Source organism: Lissotriton helveticus, chromosome 7 (assembly GCF_964261635.1).
Source record: "Lissotriton helveticus chromosome 7, aLisHel1.1, whole genome shotgun sequence".
In the NCBI taxonomy this organism is placed as follows: domain Eukaryota; kingdom Metazoa; phylum Chordata; class Amphibia; order Caudata; family Salamandridae; genus Lissotriton; species Lissotriton helveticus.
In genome coordinates this window covers 815318349-815338389 of record NC_136068.1, presented here as the reverse complement: position 1 = coordinate 815338389, position 20041 = coordinate 815318349, and the positions used below count along the sequence as shown (strand labels likewise).

Sequence of the window (20041 nt, the reverse complement as noted above, 5' to 3'; positions counted from 1 at the left end):
TACATGGGATGACCAAAATGATCCTGACGAAATGCAACCCATCCCAGATCCCAGACACTTCCCCATACCCTACAAAACTGTCGCCTACAGACGACACTATCATGTTTAATCAACTTATAGACAGGGCAGCAAAATATCACAATGTTGACATGCACACTGACCCTTAGAGGAGGACTTTTTATTTGACACTTTCCCCACTTCAGAAAATTTTTTCGAAACCCTTCCTATGCTTAAAGGGGTCCTAAAGCACGCGCCAGACATATTTAAAGATCCTGCTAGGGCGCGGGTGCTCAATCCATGAATTGAGAAAAAATATAAGGCAGCCCCAGCAGACCCTACTTATATAAAACAACAGTTGCTTTTAGATTCATTAGTAGTTGCAAATGCTCGTAAAAGGGCCGACTCACAGACAGCAGGAGATGCTCCCCCTCCTGATAAAGAATCTAAAATACTAGTAGCCTCAGGGAAAAGAGTAGCTTCACAGGCCGCAAATTCATGGAGAATTGTGAATACACAAGCTCTACTAGCAAGATACGACAGAGCACACTACGACCAGCTCGAAAGTCTAATGCAACACCTACCAGAACCTTTTAAGGCACAGGCTAACGACCTCATTCAGGAAGGCAAGTTCATAACCAATGCCTCCGTCAAATGTGTGCTAGACGCAGCCGATACATCGGCCAGGTCTAACAATACCAGCGTTCTACTGCGCAGACACGCGTTGCTTCGCGTATCTGGTTTTAAGAATGAGGTGCAATCCACCATCCTCAACCAACCAGTACACCAAGATTTCCTGTTTTGCCCCACAGTAGACACCATTTTAGATAAAATGACACTGAAACTGCCAAGTCAATGGGGGCACTTCAGTTCCAACAACATCGAGGTTCTTTTCGTCGCTCCTCATATAGAGGCGCAAGAAGGGGCAACACATCACAAAGGTCCTCTACCTTCAAATCTAATACCCAGAGCACTTTTAACAAAGGCTCCAATAGAGGAGGTTATAGGGGCAACAATAACAAAGGCAGAGGACGTGGAGGCAATAACACCCGAGCCTTCACTGTCACCAAACAGTGACTTTATCACACTCCTTCCAGACCATCTAACACCAGTCGGAGGCAGAATCAACCAAGTCCTACCTGTCTGGAACGCAATTACCACAGACAGGTGGGTGAGACAAATTATCCAGTATGGTTATTGCCTGGAACTCACTTCTACTTCACCCAACATACCACCCAAACACCGTCCTATGTCCAAAGAACACATAACACTGTTACAACAAGAGGTCCAATCCATGCTACAAAAGGGAAACATAGAGCCAGTCCCTTTTCAACACCAAGGAACAGGAGTATACTCTCTATACTTCCTAATTCCCGAAAAGGACGGGTCGCTCAGACCCATACTAGACCTCAGACCTCTGAACCAATACATACTGTCAGAGCACTTCCATATGATAACTCTACAACAGGTACTCCCGTTACTTCAGCACGGCGTCTTCCTTGCCACATTAGACCTCAAACATGTGTACTTCCACATACCTATAAATCCAGCTCACAGGAAATATCTCAGGTTCACAATAGAAGGTCAACACTATCGGTTCAAAGTTCTCCCTTTTGGAGTAACTACAGCCTCAAGAGTGTTCACAAAATGTCTAGCTGTAGTGGCAGCACACCTCAGGAGGCAACACATCCACGTGTTTCCATACCTCGATGATTGGCTCATAAAAGCCAAATCGTACGCCCAATGTGCAAGCCATACGTCTCAAACACTCTAGCTGCTGCACAGTCTGGGTTTTTCCATAAATTACCCAAAATCTCATCTACAACCCTCCCACATACAACATTATCTGGGAGCTACAATAGATACATCAGTAGCAAAGACATATCCAAATCCAGTCAGGATAGCCAACATGCAGACTCTAATTCAAAAGTTTCAACCACAACACTCCTTACCAGCTCGAGTGTTCATGCAACTCATAGGCATGATGGCCTCCTGCATATTCATTGTCCCTCATGCCAGACTTCAAATGCGTCCACTGCAAGAATGCCTAGCACGGCAGTGGAACCAAGCTCAAGGACAACTAAAAGACCTAGTGTTGGTAGACAGTCGCACTTAGAACTCTCTGCAGTGGTGGAACCCAAAAAATCTTTCCAAGGGGGCGACTGTTCCAATAGCCAGTTCCACAAATAGTATTAACAGCGGACGCATCACTGACAGGTTGGGGAGCCCACCTACATCAATACACATTCCAAGGACTCTGGACAGTCAAACAAAAGACACTGCATATCAACCACTTAGAGTTGCTAGCAGTATTTCTGGCACTGAAAGCATTCCAAAAATACGTTTACAACAAAGCTGTGTTGATCCGGACGGACAACATGACAGCCATGTATTATATCCAGAAACAGGGAGGGACTCACTCTCTACAGCTTTCTCACCTAGTGCAGAGCATATGGAGGTGGGCAATTCCAAAGAAAATTTTTCTCCTAGCAGAACACCTGCCAGGGAAAGACAATCAAATAGCGGATCTGTTAAGCAGACGCAGCCAACCGATACACGAATGGGAGATTCACCCTCAAGCTCTCCAACCATTCTTTCAAGAATGGGGGCATCCAGAGATAGATCTGTTTGCCACAAACGAAAACTCAAAATGCCTGTACTTTGCCGCCAGGTTAACAAATCCGTTGTCACAGGGCAATGTGTTATGGATGAACTGGTCAGGCAGATTTGCGTACGCTTTTCCACCAGCCCCACTGATTCTGCTAGTGGCACGCAAACTACGTCAGTAGTCACTGACAATGATCCTGGTTGCTCCAACATGGGCGAGGCACCCATGGTACACAACATTCTTAAACTCTCCGTGGTTCCACATCAAAGACTGCGTCTGTCGCCATATCTTCTAACTCAGAACCATGGAGAAATCAGGCACCCAGATCCCAATCAACTGAACTTAGCGATCCGGCTCCTGAAGTCTTAGAATTTGGATATCTCAACTTGCCTCCTGATTGTATGAACATTATCAAAGAGGCAAGACGACCAACAACTAGAGCATGCTATGCAGCCAAATGGAAAAGATTTGTAATTTATTGCAATAATAACCAAATCAATCCATTAGACGCTTCCATACAAAACATTATTTGTTACCTGTTGCATCTACAAAGATGCAATTTAGCATACTCTTCTATAAGACTACATCTTGCAGCTATAGCAGCATACCTCCAAAACAGACAACACTTGTCTCTGTTCAGAGTTCCACCAATCAAAGCTTTCATGGAAGGGCTTAAAAGGATAATCCCTTTCATGCAAATACATGCAAATAAAGTAGTACTACGTACTAACCCGAAGTTCATGCCAAAGGTCATATCCACTTTCCATATCAATCAGTCCATAGAATTGCCTGTTTTTCTTCCAAAACCCGTAGTCAGTAGCTGAGAGAGCCTTACACACACTAGATGTAAGAAGAGCTCTATTATATTATGTTGACAGAACTAAACCATTCAGGAAAACAAAGCAACTGTTTGTCGCTTTTTCACCACAACATAAGGGTAACCCCATCTCAAAATCAGGAATAGCCAGATGGATAGTTAAATGCATTCAAATATGCTACCACAAAGCTAAACGCACTCTAACAGTTCCCCCAAGAGCACACTCTACGCGCAAAATGGGGGCATCCATGGCTTTCCTAGGAAACATTCCATTAGAAGACATCTGTAGAGCAGCTACATGGTCTACCATACACACTTTCACTAAACACTATTGTTTAGATGTGCAATCAAAGCAGCAAGCTGCTGTAGGCCAAGCTGTCCTCAAAACTCTTTTTCAAACTGCTGCAGCTGGGGCAGGCGTCCACCGCTAGAGGAGATACTGCTATACAGTCTATGCTAAGATATGAATTCAGCAGCCCACATGCCTCGAACGGAAAATGCTACTTACCAGTATGCATCTGTTCTTGGCATGTAGGGCTGCTGACATTCATATCGCCCACCCTCCTCCCCGGGGCCTGTCGCAGCTGCAGGATTTTCTTTGCATGGCCATCTTTTACTTTACTATACTCCATCTTTGCCACAATGGCGAAAAACAATCTAAGGATGGAGTGGATACCCATACGCAGTGTAGTCCAAGGGAGGAGTCACCTAACTGGTGATACTTCGAAGACTCTTCCAAGACTCTTCCAAGACAACAAGGTGCAATCATCCGGACCCAACACTAGGCGGCGATCTATGCTAAGATATGAATGTCTATATATTATGCAAAAATGCCACCCCACCTTACTTAAGAGTTCAAAAGTAAGGTGGGGTGGCATTTTTGCATAATATATGAATATATGTCAGCAGCCCTACATGCCAAGAACAGATGCATACTGGTAAGTAGCATTTTCCTACATCAGTTCCTCCAGGCTGCCTATACATGTTACAGTCTTTAACTATCTGGTTGCAATCATTTTCCCCATTATAGAACACTATACATCACTTACTGCACATATTGAAAGTATGTTGTACAAGGAGAATAGCATATGCAACCAATGGATAATAACATGAAGAGAAGGCATACCATGTAATGAGGAACATGTAACGTTATGTAAGCTTTGTCTGAAATGTCTGACCTGAATCTTCAACAATCGCATCTGCAGAAATAATTCACACCAAGCACTCTAACATCAAAAACGCATATCATGTTCCTTAAATGCAATTTTGAATCGTAACAAAACAGATAAATAACAACTAAATAAGGTGAGCAACCACAGCCCAGGCTGAAATAGTAATGATGATTGTGAAAATTCACGTATGTCTTGCGCACCTTGGCTAACTGCAATATGGGTTTGGGTTGATAAACTTTGTGTGGATTAAATGGCAAAAGGTACAAGATTTAAAATTGAAAGTGTATATAATTTGTAAAAGAATGAGTGTCTGTGCCCCGAGCTCGGCTCATAATTTTGCGGGCGGTGCTATCAAATATAGGTGGGCTGGATACCAAGGCTGTGTAGTCTAGACGCTCCCTCAATCTACCACCAGACCCTGTTTACTGGACACTTGCAAGTTTCTGCTTTTTCCCTTTGTGGCTATTTTCTGTCTTTCTCTTCCGCTGTCTTTGCACTTTGTGGTTTTCTCCCTCTCTTGTTTTCAGTAAATTTCTGATGTGGAACAGTAAATTCAAAAGCATTTCAAGGCATTTATAAAATAAGCGCTGATGGGCCCACCTGCAAACACCAGCTCAAATTGAGCACTGAAGTTAATAATGTTAATATATTCTTTCAAATGCCAAAATTTTTAATTGTGTTTATATAGTGCTTACTGCCCCTGATGAGGTGTTGAAGCGCTTTATGGCGAGTGGTGCGCTACTCTGGGACCCAAGGTTCGAGATTAATCTAGTGTTTATTGTTGATTATTGCGATTAGTCATGTGCGCATTAGAAAAATTGCAAGCATTTACTCCAGTTACTTTGTGATATATTAATATGAGTTAGTTGTGATCATTAGTGGGGGCTATTGTGTTTCAGCTGAATGGATGGTGAGATAGGTAGGCTGGTGGAGATTATGTAATGTTGGTTTACAGGGACAGGCTTTTGAAGAGGAGAGGTGATCTATGAAATGAAGTATCAGCCAATTTCAGAATTCCTGTAAGAAGAATTAAGGCGGGCATTAAACTGAGAGGTGGCTTTACTCAGGAATAGAAGGCATGCTGAGGGTGGAAGGTAAGAAGATGGTCACTCTGATGGAAAAAAGTAGAGGAATCAAACGTAAGAAAATCAAGGTAAATTGTTCATGTAGGAATTATGTAGTATGGTGAAGTTAGTCTTTCTGCAATAGCAAGCAATCGGAGGATGTAAGCTGCAGAAGGAAACATAATTATGGTTCGAAGTTCGGCGCCTACGAAGATGGCGACTTGCCTCTAGTGTCCCATGGAAGCCGGAGCTGCCTGCCTGCTCTGACGGTTGCGTAAGGTCCAGTTGGCTACAAAATAAGAGGATTGGTGCCCAAGAGGAGAGGGAGGAATCTCTGCTAGAAATAAAGCAGGATTGTTTGCTGTTTCTACTTTTGTGAGGAGGTGGCAGTGCCTGCGACACTGTGGTGACCTATGGAGCTGTCAGACACCATTCACCTCATTTTTGGGCCTGGGAGAGGAGCGGTGCCTTCCAGGATCAGAGGAAGGACATCGGCAGTGAATACCTGTAGATGTATAGGGTCCGTTGGAGGCTGTCACAAGGCAAGAGGCGTTACCGCCTAGCACAGGGGTGGATCGACAGCCTAGTTGTTGTAACTCCTCATTCATCCACCAGGGGCAGGCCTGTTATTTATAATGGAAAGTGACTGACTTCGGAGCATTTGAACTTAATCTCACTCGACAAATGCCCCTGCTGGTATTGGAACGGACTTCTTTTAGTTTCTGCCCCCGCTGTCACCCATAATTCCCTTGGACCGACTCCCATCAAGTCTGTAACCTGTGTTTGTCACCAGAACACAGGAAGTTGGATTGTGAAGCCTGTCGCGCTATCCTCCCGAAAGAGACCCTCAGAGACAGTCGGGCACGCCGACTCTAGGTGCAGCAGAAGAGCATTGAAAACACTTGCGATCTCTTCAGCCATGAACACATCAGTGAAGTTCACCACCCATAGGCTTCCGTAGCTGAGGAAGAGCCATTATCCATCAAAGACAGCTCAGAATCTGAACAAGATTTCGAAGTGACGGAGAACATACCGGAGATTGAAGCAGTGAGTAATGTACCCCTGTCCCTAATCCCCGGGATAAACACCTTAAGACACCCAACACCTCTACAACAAGAGGTCTTAGACCACCACTGGTAATGGCCATGGTCGGTACTGAATGACTGGTATGGAAAACCCCGCTCTCTAGCTCGGCTCCGAAGCACCAGCAGAAGCCTTCGGCATAGACAACCCCAGCACCTACTCCCCCATCGGTAACGAGCCAACCCTCAACATCTACCGCTTCGGCACCTCCTTGAACCTCAGTGCCAAAACGCAAACACGCTGCTGAACCAAAACCTTCTAAGTAGACACCAAAAACAACTGTAGAAACACTGGTCAAACCTATATGGTAAAGGAGAAATTAGACGCTAAACCGAGACCAATCCGAATTCAACCTCAAAGTGGAATGGTGGTTCAACCCATTTTTCCCTGATTGATCTCAAATCGTACTATCAAGTGTTGTTATCCGAACGGTCACAAGATCTGACCACGTTTGTAAACCCTTTCAGCACTTTTACATTTTTTAGGTTGCCTTTTGGACTAGTATGTTACTTGGAATGGAGTTGTTGTTTGAAGGCATCAAAGGGGTGCAAGTGTTTCAGGGCGATATTTTGATTTATGGGAAGGATACTGTTGTACACAATACTTTGGAACATTTTCTCAGGATATTGAGTGTTTGAGAAATGACAGGTTTTTTTTAAGGATAAATGATCTTTTTTGCTGAAAAATATTGAATATTTAGGCCACACAATCACTAAGGATGGCATTAAACCACAAAAAATCATATCAATGCCATTATTAATGCTTTGCCTCCCACTGATAAAGGTTCTCTGAGGTCTTTCCTAGGTCTCAGTGAATATTATGCAGATTTACGCCATGTGTGTTGAACTTTTATGATTAACATGTAAGAAGGAGAAATGTATTTGATCAAAGGACCAAGACAGGTCATTTCAATGGATAAAGGATGTGATTTGAACTCCTCCTACCTTACAACCTTTTTCTGGCACTGATAAATGTGCAGTAACAGTGGATGCCAGTTCTATTAGTCTTGGTGCGGTGTTGACCCAATCCCACAATGGTAAACCACACACAACAGCTTTTATCTCACGCACAATACAGCAGAATCCCACTATAGCACAATCAAAAGAGCGGCACTAGCTTGTGCATGGGATGCAGAAAAGTTAAAAACATACCTCTGGGGGAACTGTTTTGAACTGCTAACGGATCACAAACCTTTAATATATCTAATTTAATGGCAATGGGACAGGATTGGCTTCATCTAAACTTGTGAGACTTTTGTCCAAATTTCAAGAATATAATTTCTGTAATCCAATACATACGGAGGAACCAAGTTCAGAGCTGATTTCTGATCTCAGATACCACTTAAAGATAGTTTGGATTGCAAGATACATCAGGATGAAGTGTGTGCTGTTTCGGTGATAGAAGTGTCAGTGCACACATTCTGTTGGATGCATCACTGAAAAAGAATGGATGCAAGCGTAAGAAGGTGATTATATTCTCAGCCAAGTTAAAAATGACACAACGAAGGGGTGGCACTCGGTAAAAAAAAATGCAAAAATGTTTTTTTTACCTTTTCAACTAGTTTCTGCTGAATTGTCTATTGACAGTGGTTTGGTAACAAGATGAAGACTTTTCATGCCACTTATTGAATTGATTGAAAAGCTGGTAAATACAGCACATAATGGTCATTCAGGCATGTCTGTACGAATAAATTGCTTCATAAATATTATTGGTGGCCAGTCGTGAATGGTTGTGTTGAGCAACATGTTAATAACTGTCCTGGATGTCTTTTATCTGATAAGCATTGGAAAGTTAAACAAAAGACGGGAGTCAATCCTTCACTCGCCCAACCATGGGTTAAATTAGCTATACATTTTTCAGGACCATATGGATGTTGCAACAGGTTATGAGAGTTTCAATTGTGCTCACGGATTGCTATTCTAAATGGGTATCATATGAGTGTGTCTATGCCCAATACTGATGCAGTTATTGAATTTCTAGATAGGGTTGTTTACACTCAAGGAATACCACAGGCACGTGTGCCTGGTAATGGCACACATTTCATTTTGGAGAAAATTGTAGTGTTTTTGAGCAAAGCATGGCATAAAGCATGGAGAAGACATTGCTGTATTTTCACGCTGCTGAAGGAATACAAACTGCATTGGCATCAAAAATTGATGTGTGTAGGCATCTTTGGGGGAAAAGTATGACGTTCTTAATTCTCCTCATTTGATCCCTTATTTTTCACCATTCTTTTCATTGCAATGAAAGATGCAAGAACTGATCTCGAACCATGTTTTGGTAAGCTCTTAAATCTGCATTCTGTGGATGAAGGTTTGCAAAATCATAGCAATGTGGATGATTGTGTTTGAGTATTTTGAATGCAGGTACAGAACTGTACATGATAAGCCTGATAAGCCACTTGCAGAAAAAAACGAAAGAATTTGCTATTGGAACCTGGGTTCGGGTCAGAAAACAGAAAAGCGAGTAAAGGGCAGTCAAATGTTTCAAATAGTAAGGGTTACTTACTATCGAGGTTAACCTTTCAGAAAGTATTGATTGAGAGAAAGAAAATTACTCATGATGTTGGTGACCGTCCTACTTGGGAGTTTGATGCTAACGCTGCGTAGTTGAATGCCAACAATATATTTTTTGGAAGTGGGTCTCAGACAAATGTATTGGAAGAAAATGTTATATATCAAAGTGAGACATCCGAGGAAAGATCAGATGATGAAATGCCACCTCACAAGGATACTTGTGCTAACTCTTCCTTTTCTAGTACATTGACAAATTCTTCAAGAAGGAAAACTGTTTTGCCTGTTAAGTTCAAGGATTATTTATTTTAGTTTACTTAGTTTATATTTTCATAGTTTATTCTATTTTTGTTGTATAAAAAAGGGAGATGTTTTATCCCTTTAATAGTGTCATATATCTTTTATGTGTGCTTGTGTATTGGCTTGTATTCCTTTTAATCACATGAGCGTTCTCATTGTTTCCCTGGTTTCTACTGTGGTCCATTGGGACATTCTGTTCTGGATTACTTACTGGACAGCAGTGTCTCAAGTTGCTCCTGCCTGTTCTTCATGGTCTTGTTATACCTTTAAACAACCTGCATTACATTTCTTAGTTTAAGACCTAGACTGTGCTTCTGAGCGTATTTCCTGCTCTTTGGATACAACACATCTGTTTGTGGAATTTAGTTCTGTAGATGCGCCCGCTCTCTTCCCCGGACACCTGTGGCTGTTGCAGTTTTCTTTACCTTCATTGCTACGCATAGACATCTCTTTACTACACTTGCGTTACATTCTCCCCCTCCTGCGGGAAGACAATTTAACAGAGTCTGTGCCCATGCGCTTTATCACCAAGGGGAGTAGTCACTCGATCTCGTGACTCAAAAGACTTCTTTGAAGAAAACCAACTTGCACACATCCGGATCCAACACTAGATGGCAATAGTATGCAAAGCATGTGAATCTACAGCACTACATGCCACAAACAGTGTTAAGGCGATATCAGGTCATATGCACGTTTAATCTCTACATAATAATGGTGGAATTGGCCAATTCAGTTGAATAAGAAAATCCCATCAAGACTCGTGTCTTATAGGCCCTGACTGCGATCCATTCGTACTGTATGGGGATAGGTGTTACAGACCCTCCTTGCGGCAGCCATCTTGATTACCTTTTTATGATTTAGCTGAGGTGTAAGGGGGTTCCAGGGGTGTTGTGCTTCTCTCCAGGATATACAAGCTTAACATATTGCCCTGAAGGGAAGTCACATTGGACTGGGCTGTCTCCAGGTACCACCCTTGCTTGCGGAGACCTTCTTTCTATTATGTGGCAGATTCTTCTCTTCTGAGCATAGTGTGGCCAGCTTCGTATCCTTTCTGAGGTGCCTCTGTGTCTATAGGGCTCTGAGTACTAAGGTTCAGCCTTCACTTCGAAGTTCCCCTGGTTTATTGTGCTATCTCAAACTCTGGGCCTCACCTGATCTGCTATGTGCCTCCTTTCAAGTCGAAATCAACACGTACGTGTCCGCTCACATTTTCAGAAGCCATGGCTAATGCAGTCCTGGTAAAGGCGCCATCCACTGATTTCTGCTGTGCTCCTATTTTTTTCCGTAGTCAGCTCAAACCACTCTCCTAAATGAGCTGGCTGAGATTAAAGATTCTAATGCAAAGATGTCCCCCACGGTTTCCGCAACAAATTCCAAGGTACAATCCTTGTGAACTGACATCAGCTCCTTTCAGGACAGACTGACTCCTGTCAGGGGGCGACAGATGGATGTGGAATCACACCTAGTTGCTATTCTAGATTGGGGTAAATATATCTAGTATCTCCAGCAGAAAGTAGTAAACTTAGAAGACCACAGCTGCAGCAACAATATCCGGATTCTAGATCTACCAAAGCTCATTGAGAAGGATGATGTGCCTTTTTTTTGGGGTACTTTGATCCCCGAACTTCTGAATCTCACTTTTGACCAAACACTGGAACTGAACCTGAATGCAGAGGGGACAGAGTCGGGGTCAATTCAGGTGACCAGGGGCTCGGTAGTGGAATGCCCACCAATGTCAGGTGCTTCAGGTGTGAAGAAGGGCTACTTGACTCTGCAGCCCTGGGGACCAGGAGATGACCAGGATCCAGAGGTGAGCTGTCCCACGAAGGATGTTGAGTGCTGAGGGGTCGATGTCTCGCTGAAGCACCAACAAGCCTTGGCAAATGCAACCCACGCGGTCAGAGTAAACCAGTTACGGTGTGGACCAGCAAGGTCCAGAGGACTCTCCAAGCAATGGAGAGTCAGGGCATGCCTGGAGCAACCAGGTAAGCCCAAGAATAAGCAAGGTGACCCTCGCCAGGACCCACAGGCCAACGGGCCAGGGATCGCGAGGCCTCAAGCTAGTTTGCAAAGTACCAGCCCACAGGACACTCTGTGAGTGAGGCCGGATATCTTCGGTGCAAATACTGCTCGGGGTCAGGGCTACACAGAGTCCAATGCCCAAACTCGGGAATCGTCAACAAGCATATGCAATTGCAAATGTATGCGGTGCACAGGGGTTCAGGCTGCACTGTCCCCACGAGGGATACTGGTCTCAGAATCGCTGAGAGGGCAGATCCACCTAATTCCTGTAGTCCGGTAACCCACTTTATACCCATGGAAGGGGTTGGACGGATTCTGTGGACCCTCCTAGGGGAGGGGCAGGACAGAGGGGTGGCTACACCCATGTCCTTTGTCAAGTTTCACACAAGAGCAGGAGCCAATGGCGCCTAGAACTGGTTTGAGCTGGACTATGCACAAGGACACCAAATGTGCCCCCAGTGCAATCTTTCTGGCACTCTGAGTGCACCCTCCCAGCCCCAATACACTAAACCCTATCTGGGAGGTGGTCACACCTCCCCGTGACAGGATGCCTATTGTCATGCCTTTCTCTGCTCGAGCTTGGCTCAGCAGCAGGAGAGCAAAATCATGTCTGTGGCTGTCGGCATCCATTTTGTGCTGCCCAGGTCGTGAAAGCTGGTACCGGGTAGACCGGTGACCCACAGTAGTGGTTCTAGAATGGTGGAATCATACCTCCCACACCAGTTACTGGTGTGGAGGTATGATTGCAAGGTGTTTGACACCAAACACAACATGTTTCTAAGTAGCTGTTTTAAAGTTGGCATTTACCGCGAGGTTATAATGCACTTAAACATATATGTCTGGATGCATCACAAACCACCCTGGAGAATGGTCTCCGAAGGCTGCAGAGCGGCTCTGCTCATGCAGGGGCACCCTCTCACGCAAAACCCAGCACCCTGCCTTCAGGATTGATAAGGCCTGCCATAGGGATGACTGATAGGTTTTTAAGTGTAGTGATTTAGATAGATATAGTGAACCTATATCTTAAGTAAGTCGTGCAAGCACCAGCTTACACAGTCTGCTGTAACAGGCCTGTTGTGTCAATTTGAATGGCCTCTCATGGATGGCATAATACATGTTTCAGCCCATGGGAGGCCTCTGGGGTACCTATTACCTCGGTACATGGTTTACCATATACTAGGGACTGATAAGGGTACCCCGGTATCCAATCTGGAGTGTACCTAAAGTACATACATGCAATTTAAGAGAGAAAGCAGAATGAGTGGGGTCCTGGATAGCCGGATCCCAGTCAGACTAGGCCAAAAACAGTAATGCATCAGCAAAAAGTGGGGTTAACCTTAAGAAGCCGATCCTACTTTACTACAAATACCATAAACAAGAAGATCTAGAGTCCTTATTGGATGCCTTAGAGGAGACTAGCATGGAGGCCTCTCTCTTTGTGGCTTCCTCAACCTCCTTGTCCCCGCCTCGAAAGGATGAAACCCAAGGTGATGCCTCCACCTCTAAAGCTGAACTTAAACGCAAGGACGGATCATGCAGACATGGTCGCAAATTGCCCAGCTGCGATCTGGAAAGAAAGCGCTAGGTTCCTCAGGGCTAAAATCTCGGTGCTCTCGAAACCGGGGAAAGACCCCCTGGAATGTTCTAGCTATCTCCAGATTTCTTAGATAAATGTGGACGTTAGTATTTTGGGTAAGGTTTTGGCGTTGTTCTTGAATAAAGTTATCACAACTCATATTCTTCCCTATTAGGTAGGCTTTTTTCCCAGACGTTCCCCGACCAATCACTTAAGCACTCTCTCGCATATTTATATGGCATCTGAGCGACTAGCTGGAAGAGGACATCCCTCTCTCTTAGGATGCCAAAAAGGCTTTCGATTGTGTTGATTATTACCTCTTTCGGATCGCGGAGAGGATGGACTAAGGTCACAACTTTATCACATTAACCAAGGGCATGTACTGTGAACCCAATGCATCTGCCACTTGTGGAGGTTTCTCCGACATGTATTTTGACATCCACCAAGCTAGACCGGATTATCCCTGTCCCCATTGTTGTTTCTGTTGGCTCTGGAGCCTCTAGCAATTGCAATTCGATCTGACAGCATTTAGGGTATTCTCACAACAACGGGTGAGGTTAAGGTTTTTTACGGATGACTTTCTCTTGACACTACCAAACCCCTCGGCCTCAACTGCTGCTTTGATTTCTCAACTGGATTCTTTGTCCCAGTTTTTGGACTAGAAGATGAAGTTGTCGAAATGTGAGGTCCTGTCCTTGTTGCCCACCACCAAGAGAGGCTCTCTGTAACCTGCCATTCCAATGGCTTCAGTCCCCTTTGAAATGCCTTGGGGTGTATATTAACCGGGCCTGGAAGACATGGTCCAAAAGAATATGCAACCCATCGTGGGTTGTATGAAGTAAAACTTTGAAAAGCGGTCAGCCCTGAACCTATCCCTTTGGGGTAGGGTCCAGGGTGTCAAGATGAATGGCCTCCCCAAATATAATTACATCTGTGGAATGTTGCACCTGGTTATATCAGTGCCCCGCTTGCAGAGCATCCAGCTTTTCATCTGATTCATTTGGGGTTCCGAAAGACCAAGATTTGCATCAGAGAAGGGTGGTTTACGTCTTTGGCATTTGAAGGGTTATTGGCCGGTGCAGCAGCTTGCTCATGCTCTGTACTGGTTGCCTCCTTCAAGGGCCAAACCATTATGGGTGGAGTTGGAATATCATATTGTAATCTTCAAGATCTGGTTGTTTGTTTATTACACTTCGAGACCTTCAATAACTCCCCTCGTTAATCCAATTATTCACACTGGTGCAATTCGTGATCCATATTCACCCTAAAGCCCTGTTGTGGCGTAATGCAGCCATTGCAGTCAGTGGTCAGGAAATTCCCTGGTCCATCTGGATTACTTATGAAATGTATCACATTAATGACCTTCTCTCTAATGGCTTTATCAAGTCGTTCCCCGACTTGAGACAGGAATTTGCGATTCCACCCTCCTCACAATTGAGATACAATCAGTTGTCCCATCCCCCTATCGCATGTCCTGCGGAGGGCACTTACTGACTACCTAGTGTTCCCATTACTCAAGATATCCCACCTGGATAAACTTTTGGGGTGGGGGGGGGGGGGGGCTATTTTGGGATTGTATACCACATTGTTGGACCCCTGTTTTTCTGTTCCCACGTCCGTAGCTCTGCGTGTTTGATGGGGAACTCATCTTAACACACAATTCCTGGATGATGAGTAGGATAATCTAATGGCAGATTATAATAAAGGATTACAGGAGGTGCGTTTTAGGTATAGTTTTTATAAGATCCTTCACTGCTGGCCCTAGTCTCCAGCAAGTTTACACAATGCCCACCTTAGTGTGGATTTACGTTGGTGGAGATGTGGCTTACTGGACTGTGATGTAGTCCATGTTTTATGGGAATGTGACTAACTGAAGACCTTCTGGTTGCAGGTCTGGAACCATATGAGAAAGAGCCTCAGGGTATACAGGCCTTTGATGGCCCGGCTTAGTGCTCCTGCATAATACTTCTGACATCCCTTCAGTCACCCAATAAGTTAATAGATGGTTCTCCACCGCCCTAGGGCTGGTTCAGTTCTACAGCTTTGGAAATCAACTCTAATACCCACTTTCCAGACCTTGTTGTACAACATGTACGATATGCCATGCTTTGAGCACCTTATTTATAAGATAAATGACAATTTGCAGATATTTGAAGAGCTTTGGGGCTCTTTTCTTAAAGATTTAATAGCCAAACACACCTATACATTTAAGGTGTCTACAGTGTGTCCAGTCCTGTTTCATGCAGACCCCTGTGTTCCTTTCCCAGGCCCCTTCCTCTATATGATCCCCAGGCTTCGACCCCTTTTGTTGTTGGCTTTCGTTAAAGGTAGGCGATGGAGACAGAAAGCCATCTTACTTTATTTCCTCCAGTTGGGGTGTACCTGCCCTTCCTTACTCCTCGTTGCAGGTGCGTGTCTCCTTTTTCCTCCCTGGTTGGTTATGTTCTTTTACACTGTTTAAGTTAGTAGTTAGTAATTTTGTTTTATTGGGGATCGGGTTTGCAGCTGGATTATGGGTTAGCATTTTACTTTGTTTATTTTCTCGCCCTGCATGGTGACTGATGCGTGTATTCCTAATGTGCCATTCTTGTTATAGTACTGAAAAACTCAAACAGGAATTGAATATCAAGAAACATCGTTATACATAGTGCTCGATATCCGGGGCATACAGCTTAAACATGTTATTCAGAGAGGTCACATATTTAAACATTAAGAGCCCTAGACTGTTGTATGCCTAGGGTAGCACTTTTATTTACAACAAGGGGTGGTGAGGGACAGAGTCTCTGAATTAAGCAGAATACTCTCACCCAGTCAAGAGATCAGGGCTAGATCCAACACCGTTTTTTAGCTCATTGCACCATCCCAGTTTCAGAACCTGGCTGTATGCAAATTAGTCTGTTCCTGTCCCAGTGCATGATGGGAACAGGGCAAACCAAACTACAAAAGCCAATTCTTACACTGGGAAGGAAACAAGCTTCCGGGGACCGGTTTCTGGCATTACAGCCGTCTTCGGCCCGGCTTGCTTGAATCCTGATGGTGCAATGAGCAAGGGACTCATGTCCGAGTATACCCTTCCACGCTTAGGGTGGACAAAATTATTTACAACAAGGGGTGGTGAGGGACAGAGTCTCTGAATTAAGCAGAATACTCTCACCCAGTCAAGAGATCAGGGCTAGATCCAACACCGTTTTTTAGCTCATTGCACCATCCCAGTTTCAGAACCTGGCTGTATGCAAATTAGTCTGTTCCTGTCCCAGTGCATGATGGGAACAGGGCAAACCAAACTACAAAAGCCAATTCTTACACTGGGAAGGAAACAAGCTTCCGGGGACCGGTTTCTGGCATTACAGCCGTCTTCGGCCCGGCTTGCTTGAATCCTGATGGTGCAATGAGCAAGGGACTCACATCTGAGCATACCCTTCCACACTTGTAGGCTAGGGTAGCACTTTTAAGCATAATTTGTAGCATCCCAACCTTGGTACAAGGTCTGTATGCTGCACAAAGGTAGTTGGCGCAGAAAAAAAGGAAAGGTCTCATTTGACGATCTTTCCTCAGTACTCTGTAATTAAATGTTACCAAACAAATTATTTGGCAGTGGCTGAGAGCATCTGCCCAATGCACAGTCAGATTTATACCCTGTTTTGTCACCTAATCCCACCCAAATGTGTGTTGTCCATGTTTTTGTATGTGGTTATTGTAGTATGTGCATTGTATGTATAAGCGAAGGCCTTTGGAAGTTCCAAGCCTGTTTCTGTGGGGTGATGTTTTCCCAAGCTGTGGAAGTGTATCACAGGAGTGTATTTAGTGAAGTGTATCACAGGAGATGTAGGAGGGAGGAGACCTGAACAGTGAAGTTAGGACAAAGAAGACAAGACTACTATATAAATTTGAATAGGTCCTTCCTGTAGCACTGCCGCTTGGTAGATGGTGGGGTGACTGGGGCTGCAGTCTGTTGTTCAGGGTGAGGAGAGTCTTTTAGGTAAAACCACCATTATGTCTCTTTCCTGATCACCATCTTGTGCCTGGACATGGCCAGAAGCAAATAGTTCACACCTCTTTGTGCCTCTGTTGTGGGTGCTCAAGGCTGGGAACGACACTGAAGTGAGGAGCTTCTCCCCAGACAAAGGCTGTGTCTGTAGAACTACACAGTGGTACTTGAAAAAGGAAGCAACCCCTAACCAGTTTTCCTGTTTGCAGAATTGTTAAATAAAGTGCTGATCATGGATTTCTCAAGGGTAATGAAAATGCCTATCTATGCATCCAAGGGTTCCCCCAACAGGGAACCAAAGAAAATGGGGAGACTGGGCATAATATTCAGGCCTTGACTAAGAAAGAGTTTCTCTATTTATAAATGACGTGACTCAAGAGTTTTCATCCATTATGTTGTACATATAAGGTATAGTTTTATCAGCATAATAAACCCATCTGTTCTTGCCGTAGCCTTTATGGAAAGCTTGTGATTTGACTTAATGACCTTAGTGAATATGCAGAAAATAATAAAAGAGCAAAACTAAAATTCACCCCGATATAACCAATTGGGGCACTGAATTCTTGTGCACAATTCAACATGAAGTCCAATAATTACGTCTCATAGGGTATCAGGATTTCCCAATGCACCTTTGCCCCTACCTTCAACTACACACTAAATAAAATATCTGCATAAGGTGCATACAAAGGAATCTTTTTCATTTGTGCATATTTTTCTAACAGATGTGGGACCATACCTCTATCAAATGGGACCAGACCTCTATAAATTTGGCAGTACAAATGAAAGAAGTAGATCAGGGCAGACCCATAATCGATGACTTGTCTTCAGTAATGGAGATCAATGTTGAGTTAGCAAATAGTCCGTCATGGATCAGGAATGACATCACATTTAATGTGGCCATCTTGTGATTAAGTACTCTGCCAGTGTGGCAAAACAAGTGTGATTCAAGTAACAAATTCCCATGTGCTGTGGAGTAATCCAAATGTGTGAAGAATATCCTTAAAGACATACATGTTGCAACCAGAACCTACGGATCACGTATATGCAATCCTAAATCCTTTTTGCTATTGTATTTGATTAATTCTCTATCGTTTTAAAATTCCATCGCAGGAGGGTCTGTCAGGGAATCCCAGACTCAAAAGTTTTTTTTTTTCTAAGACTGCTGGTATTAAACACCCCTTGCTAATTCTAGATAGCTCTAGATCTGGTGATTTAGGAGTTAGATACAATTATACAAATATTGTGTTTCACCTCCCAGCAGAGTAGCTCAGTGCATACACCGTTTACAGGGGCTTTGGATAATCTGATTTCCAGTGGGTAGATGGCTGGTCTGTTTTGGATTGTAAGGAACACTTGACACAACTGCTCAGTATCCACTCTGTTATTTACGTTTTTTATCATACCCTACCATTAGCGTGGAGGATATCTAGGGCTGTGTGGGTCATGGACAGGTCTTTTGGTGATGAGGTCCATAATAACATCCTTGTGGGAGAATGAAGACAAACTAGCTGTAACAACATAGTTGGTGTAGACGGGGACAAGCCTTTTTGTCAGCAAAATGGTCTGTAGAAAATGCAGCTTGTTTTGCAGATGTGTTTAAGGTGGGATTGATCTGCACTCTTTATAGTGTGTTTTAAATTACAATCCTATTGTTTCACACAAACGAGGAACGATTGAATTCAAACTGAAAATGGGCTAGACATACAGTGAAGTTAGCCAGTGGTTGAAATGGCCTGACCCACTGCCCCATCCTGTATGCTATGTTAAATGGAATTAAAATGTGAATGACACAATAACAGACCAAACAATGAAAATGGCTGACTGTAAGCTCCTCCAAGTAAGTGTACTTATCGGCATTCCCATATTTTTACGACCAGTCTGGTAAAAAAGATTTGGAAAATCCTTAACACAGTATTTCCCCACTTTTACACATAAACCTAAAATAGCAAATATATAAAGAAATGACTTGCAAAATATTTGAGCACTCAAAGCGGTCAAGGTAAACAAAAGCACAATTGCCTGTTTTTTTTTAAAAAAAAAAGGTGGGGGTTTAGCCCAAATTGTATTCAAGTAGCACCCCCATGTCCTTCCACCATATCTAAACACAACCAAATTGCTGCCATTTTTTCTGTGAGTTTGTTCTGAACTGAAAGTAATGTCTGCTGTTACAGCATGCTGCTAAAGTAGCTTTGCTTCTTTGAGAGAGCATCACAAACAAGCATCCAAAGTCAGTATGTGTTGTGAAGTGGTGACTCTCCTAACCATTTCAGAGACTACATGTTGTTCTGTATTCTAAACATCTATCTTATCTTAGTTTTTCTTTTTAAGCAGTGTTCAGCACCTGAGACATTTCATACATCTAACTCCTCTTTTCTAGCAATTACCTGTTGTCACCTCCAGCACCATCGTGAGATGCCGCTCTTGTAGGACATACATCAACCCTTTTGTCAATTTCCTAGATCAAAGGAGATGGAAGTGCAACTTGTGCTACAGAGTCAATGATGGTAGGTGTGCTTCTCCAAATTGTGCTCCAGTGTTTTGCTCTACAATTTGCTGATAGCAATGTCACATATTTAGATCTAGATAAGTCTTGATTACATAGGTGAGGTTGGAATTTTATACATAACTTACCAGATCTGCACAGAATTGAGACATGATATTCTTATGAAGATTCATGTGATGGTAAGTAAAGCACACTAATTCAGGTGCTTTTGATGCCGGTGTTGCCTAAATCTGCTACTGTTGCTACATTGTTTGAATGTGATAATCCTCAGACAAGTGCCGATTTTGACTGTTGACTCAATCTTCCTTCAGTGAAGCCTGCTTATCGGAAATAGACATGTTAGTGATAGATTCCTTACCCTAGAATATCCCCAGGCGTCAGACTGGATCCCGAAAGTT

General features: G+C 43.6%; 1 protein-coding gene across 1 annotated transcript in view; it reads left to right on the top strand.

Annotated features, from left to right (window-relative positions):
- The window catches only part of SEC24A (SEC24 homolog A, COPII component), a 619052-nt gene that overhangs the window by 232992 nt on the left and 366019 nt on the right, over positions 1-20041 (top strand). The window contains exon 8 of the mRNA XM_078653273.1: positions 19518-19644. Coding sequence (XP_078509399.1) covers positions 19518-19644 — 127 coding nt within the window. The remainder of the gene's footprint in view (positions 1-19517; positions 19645-20041) is intronic.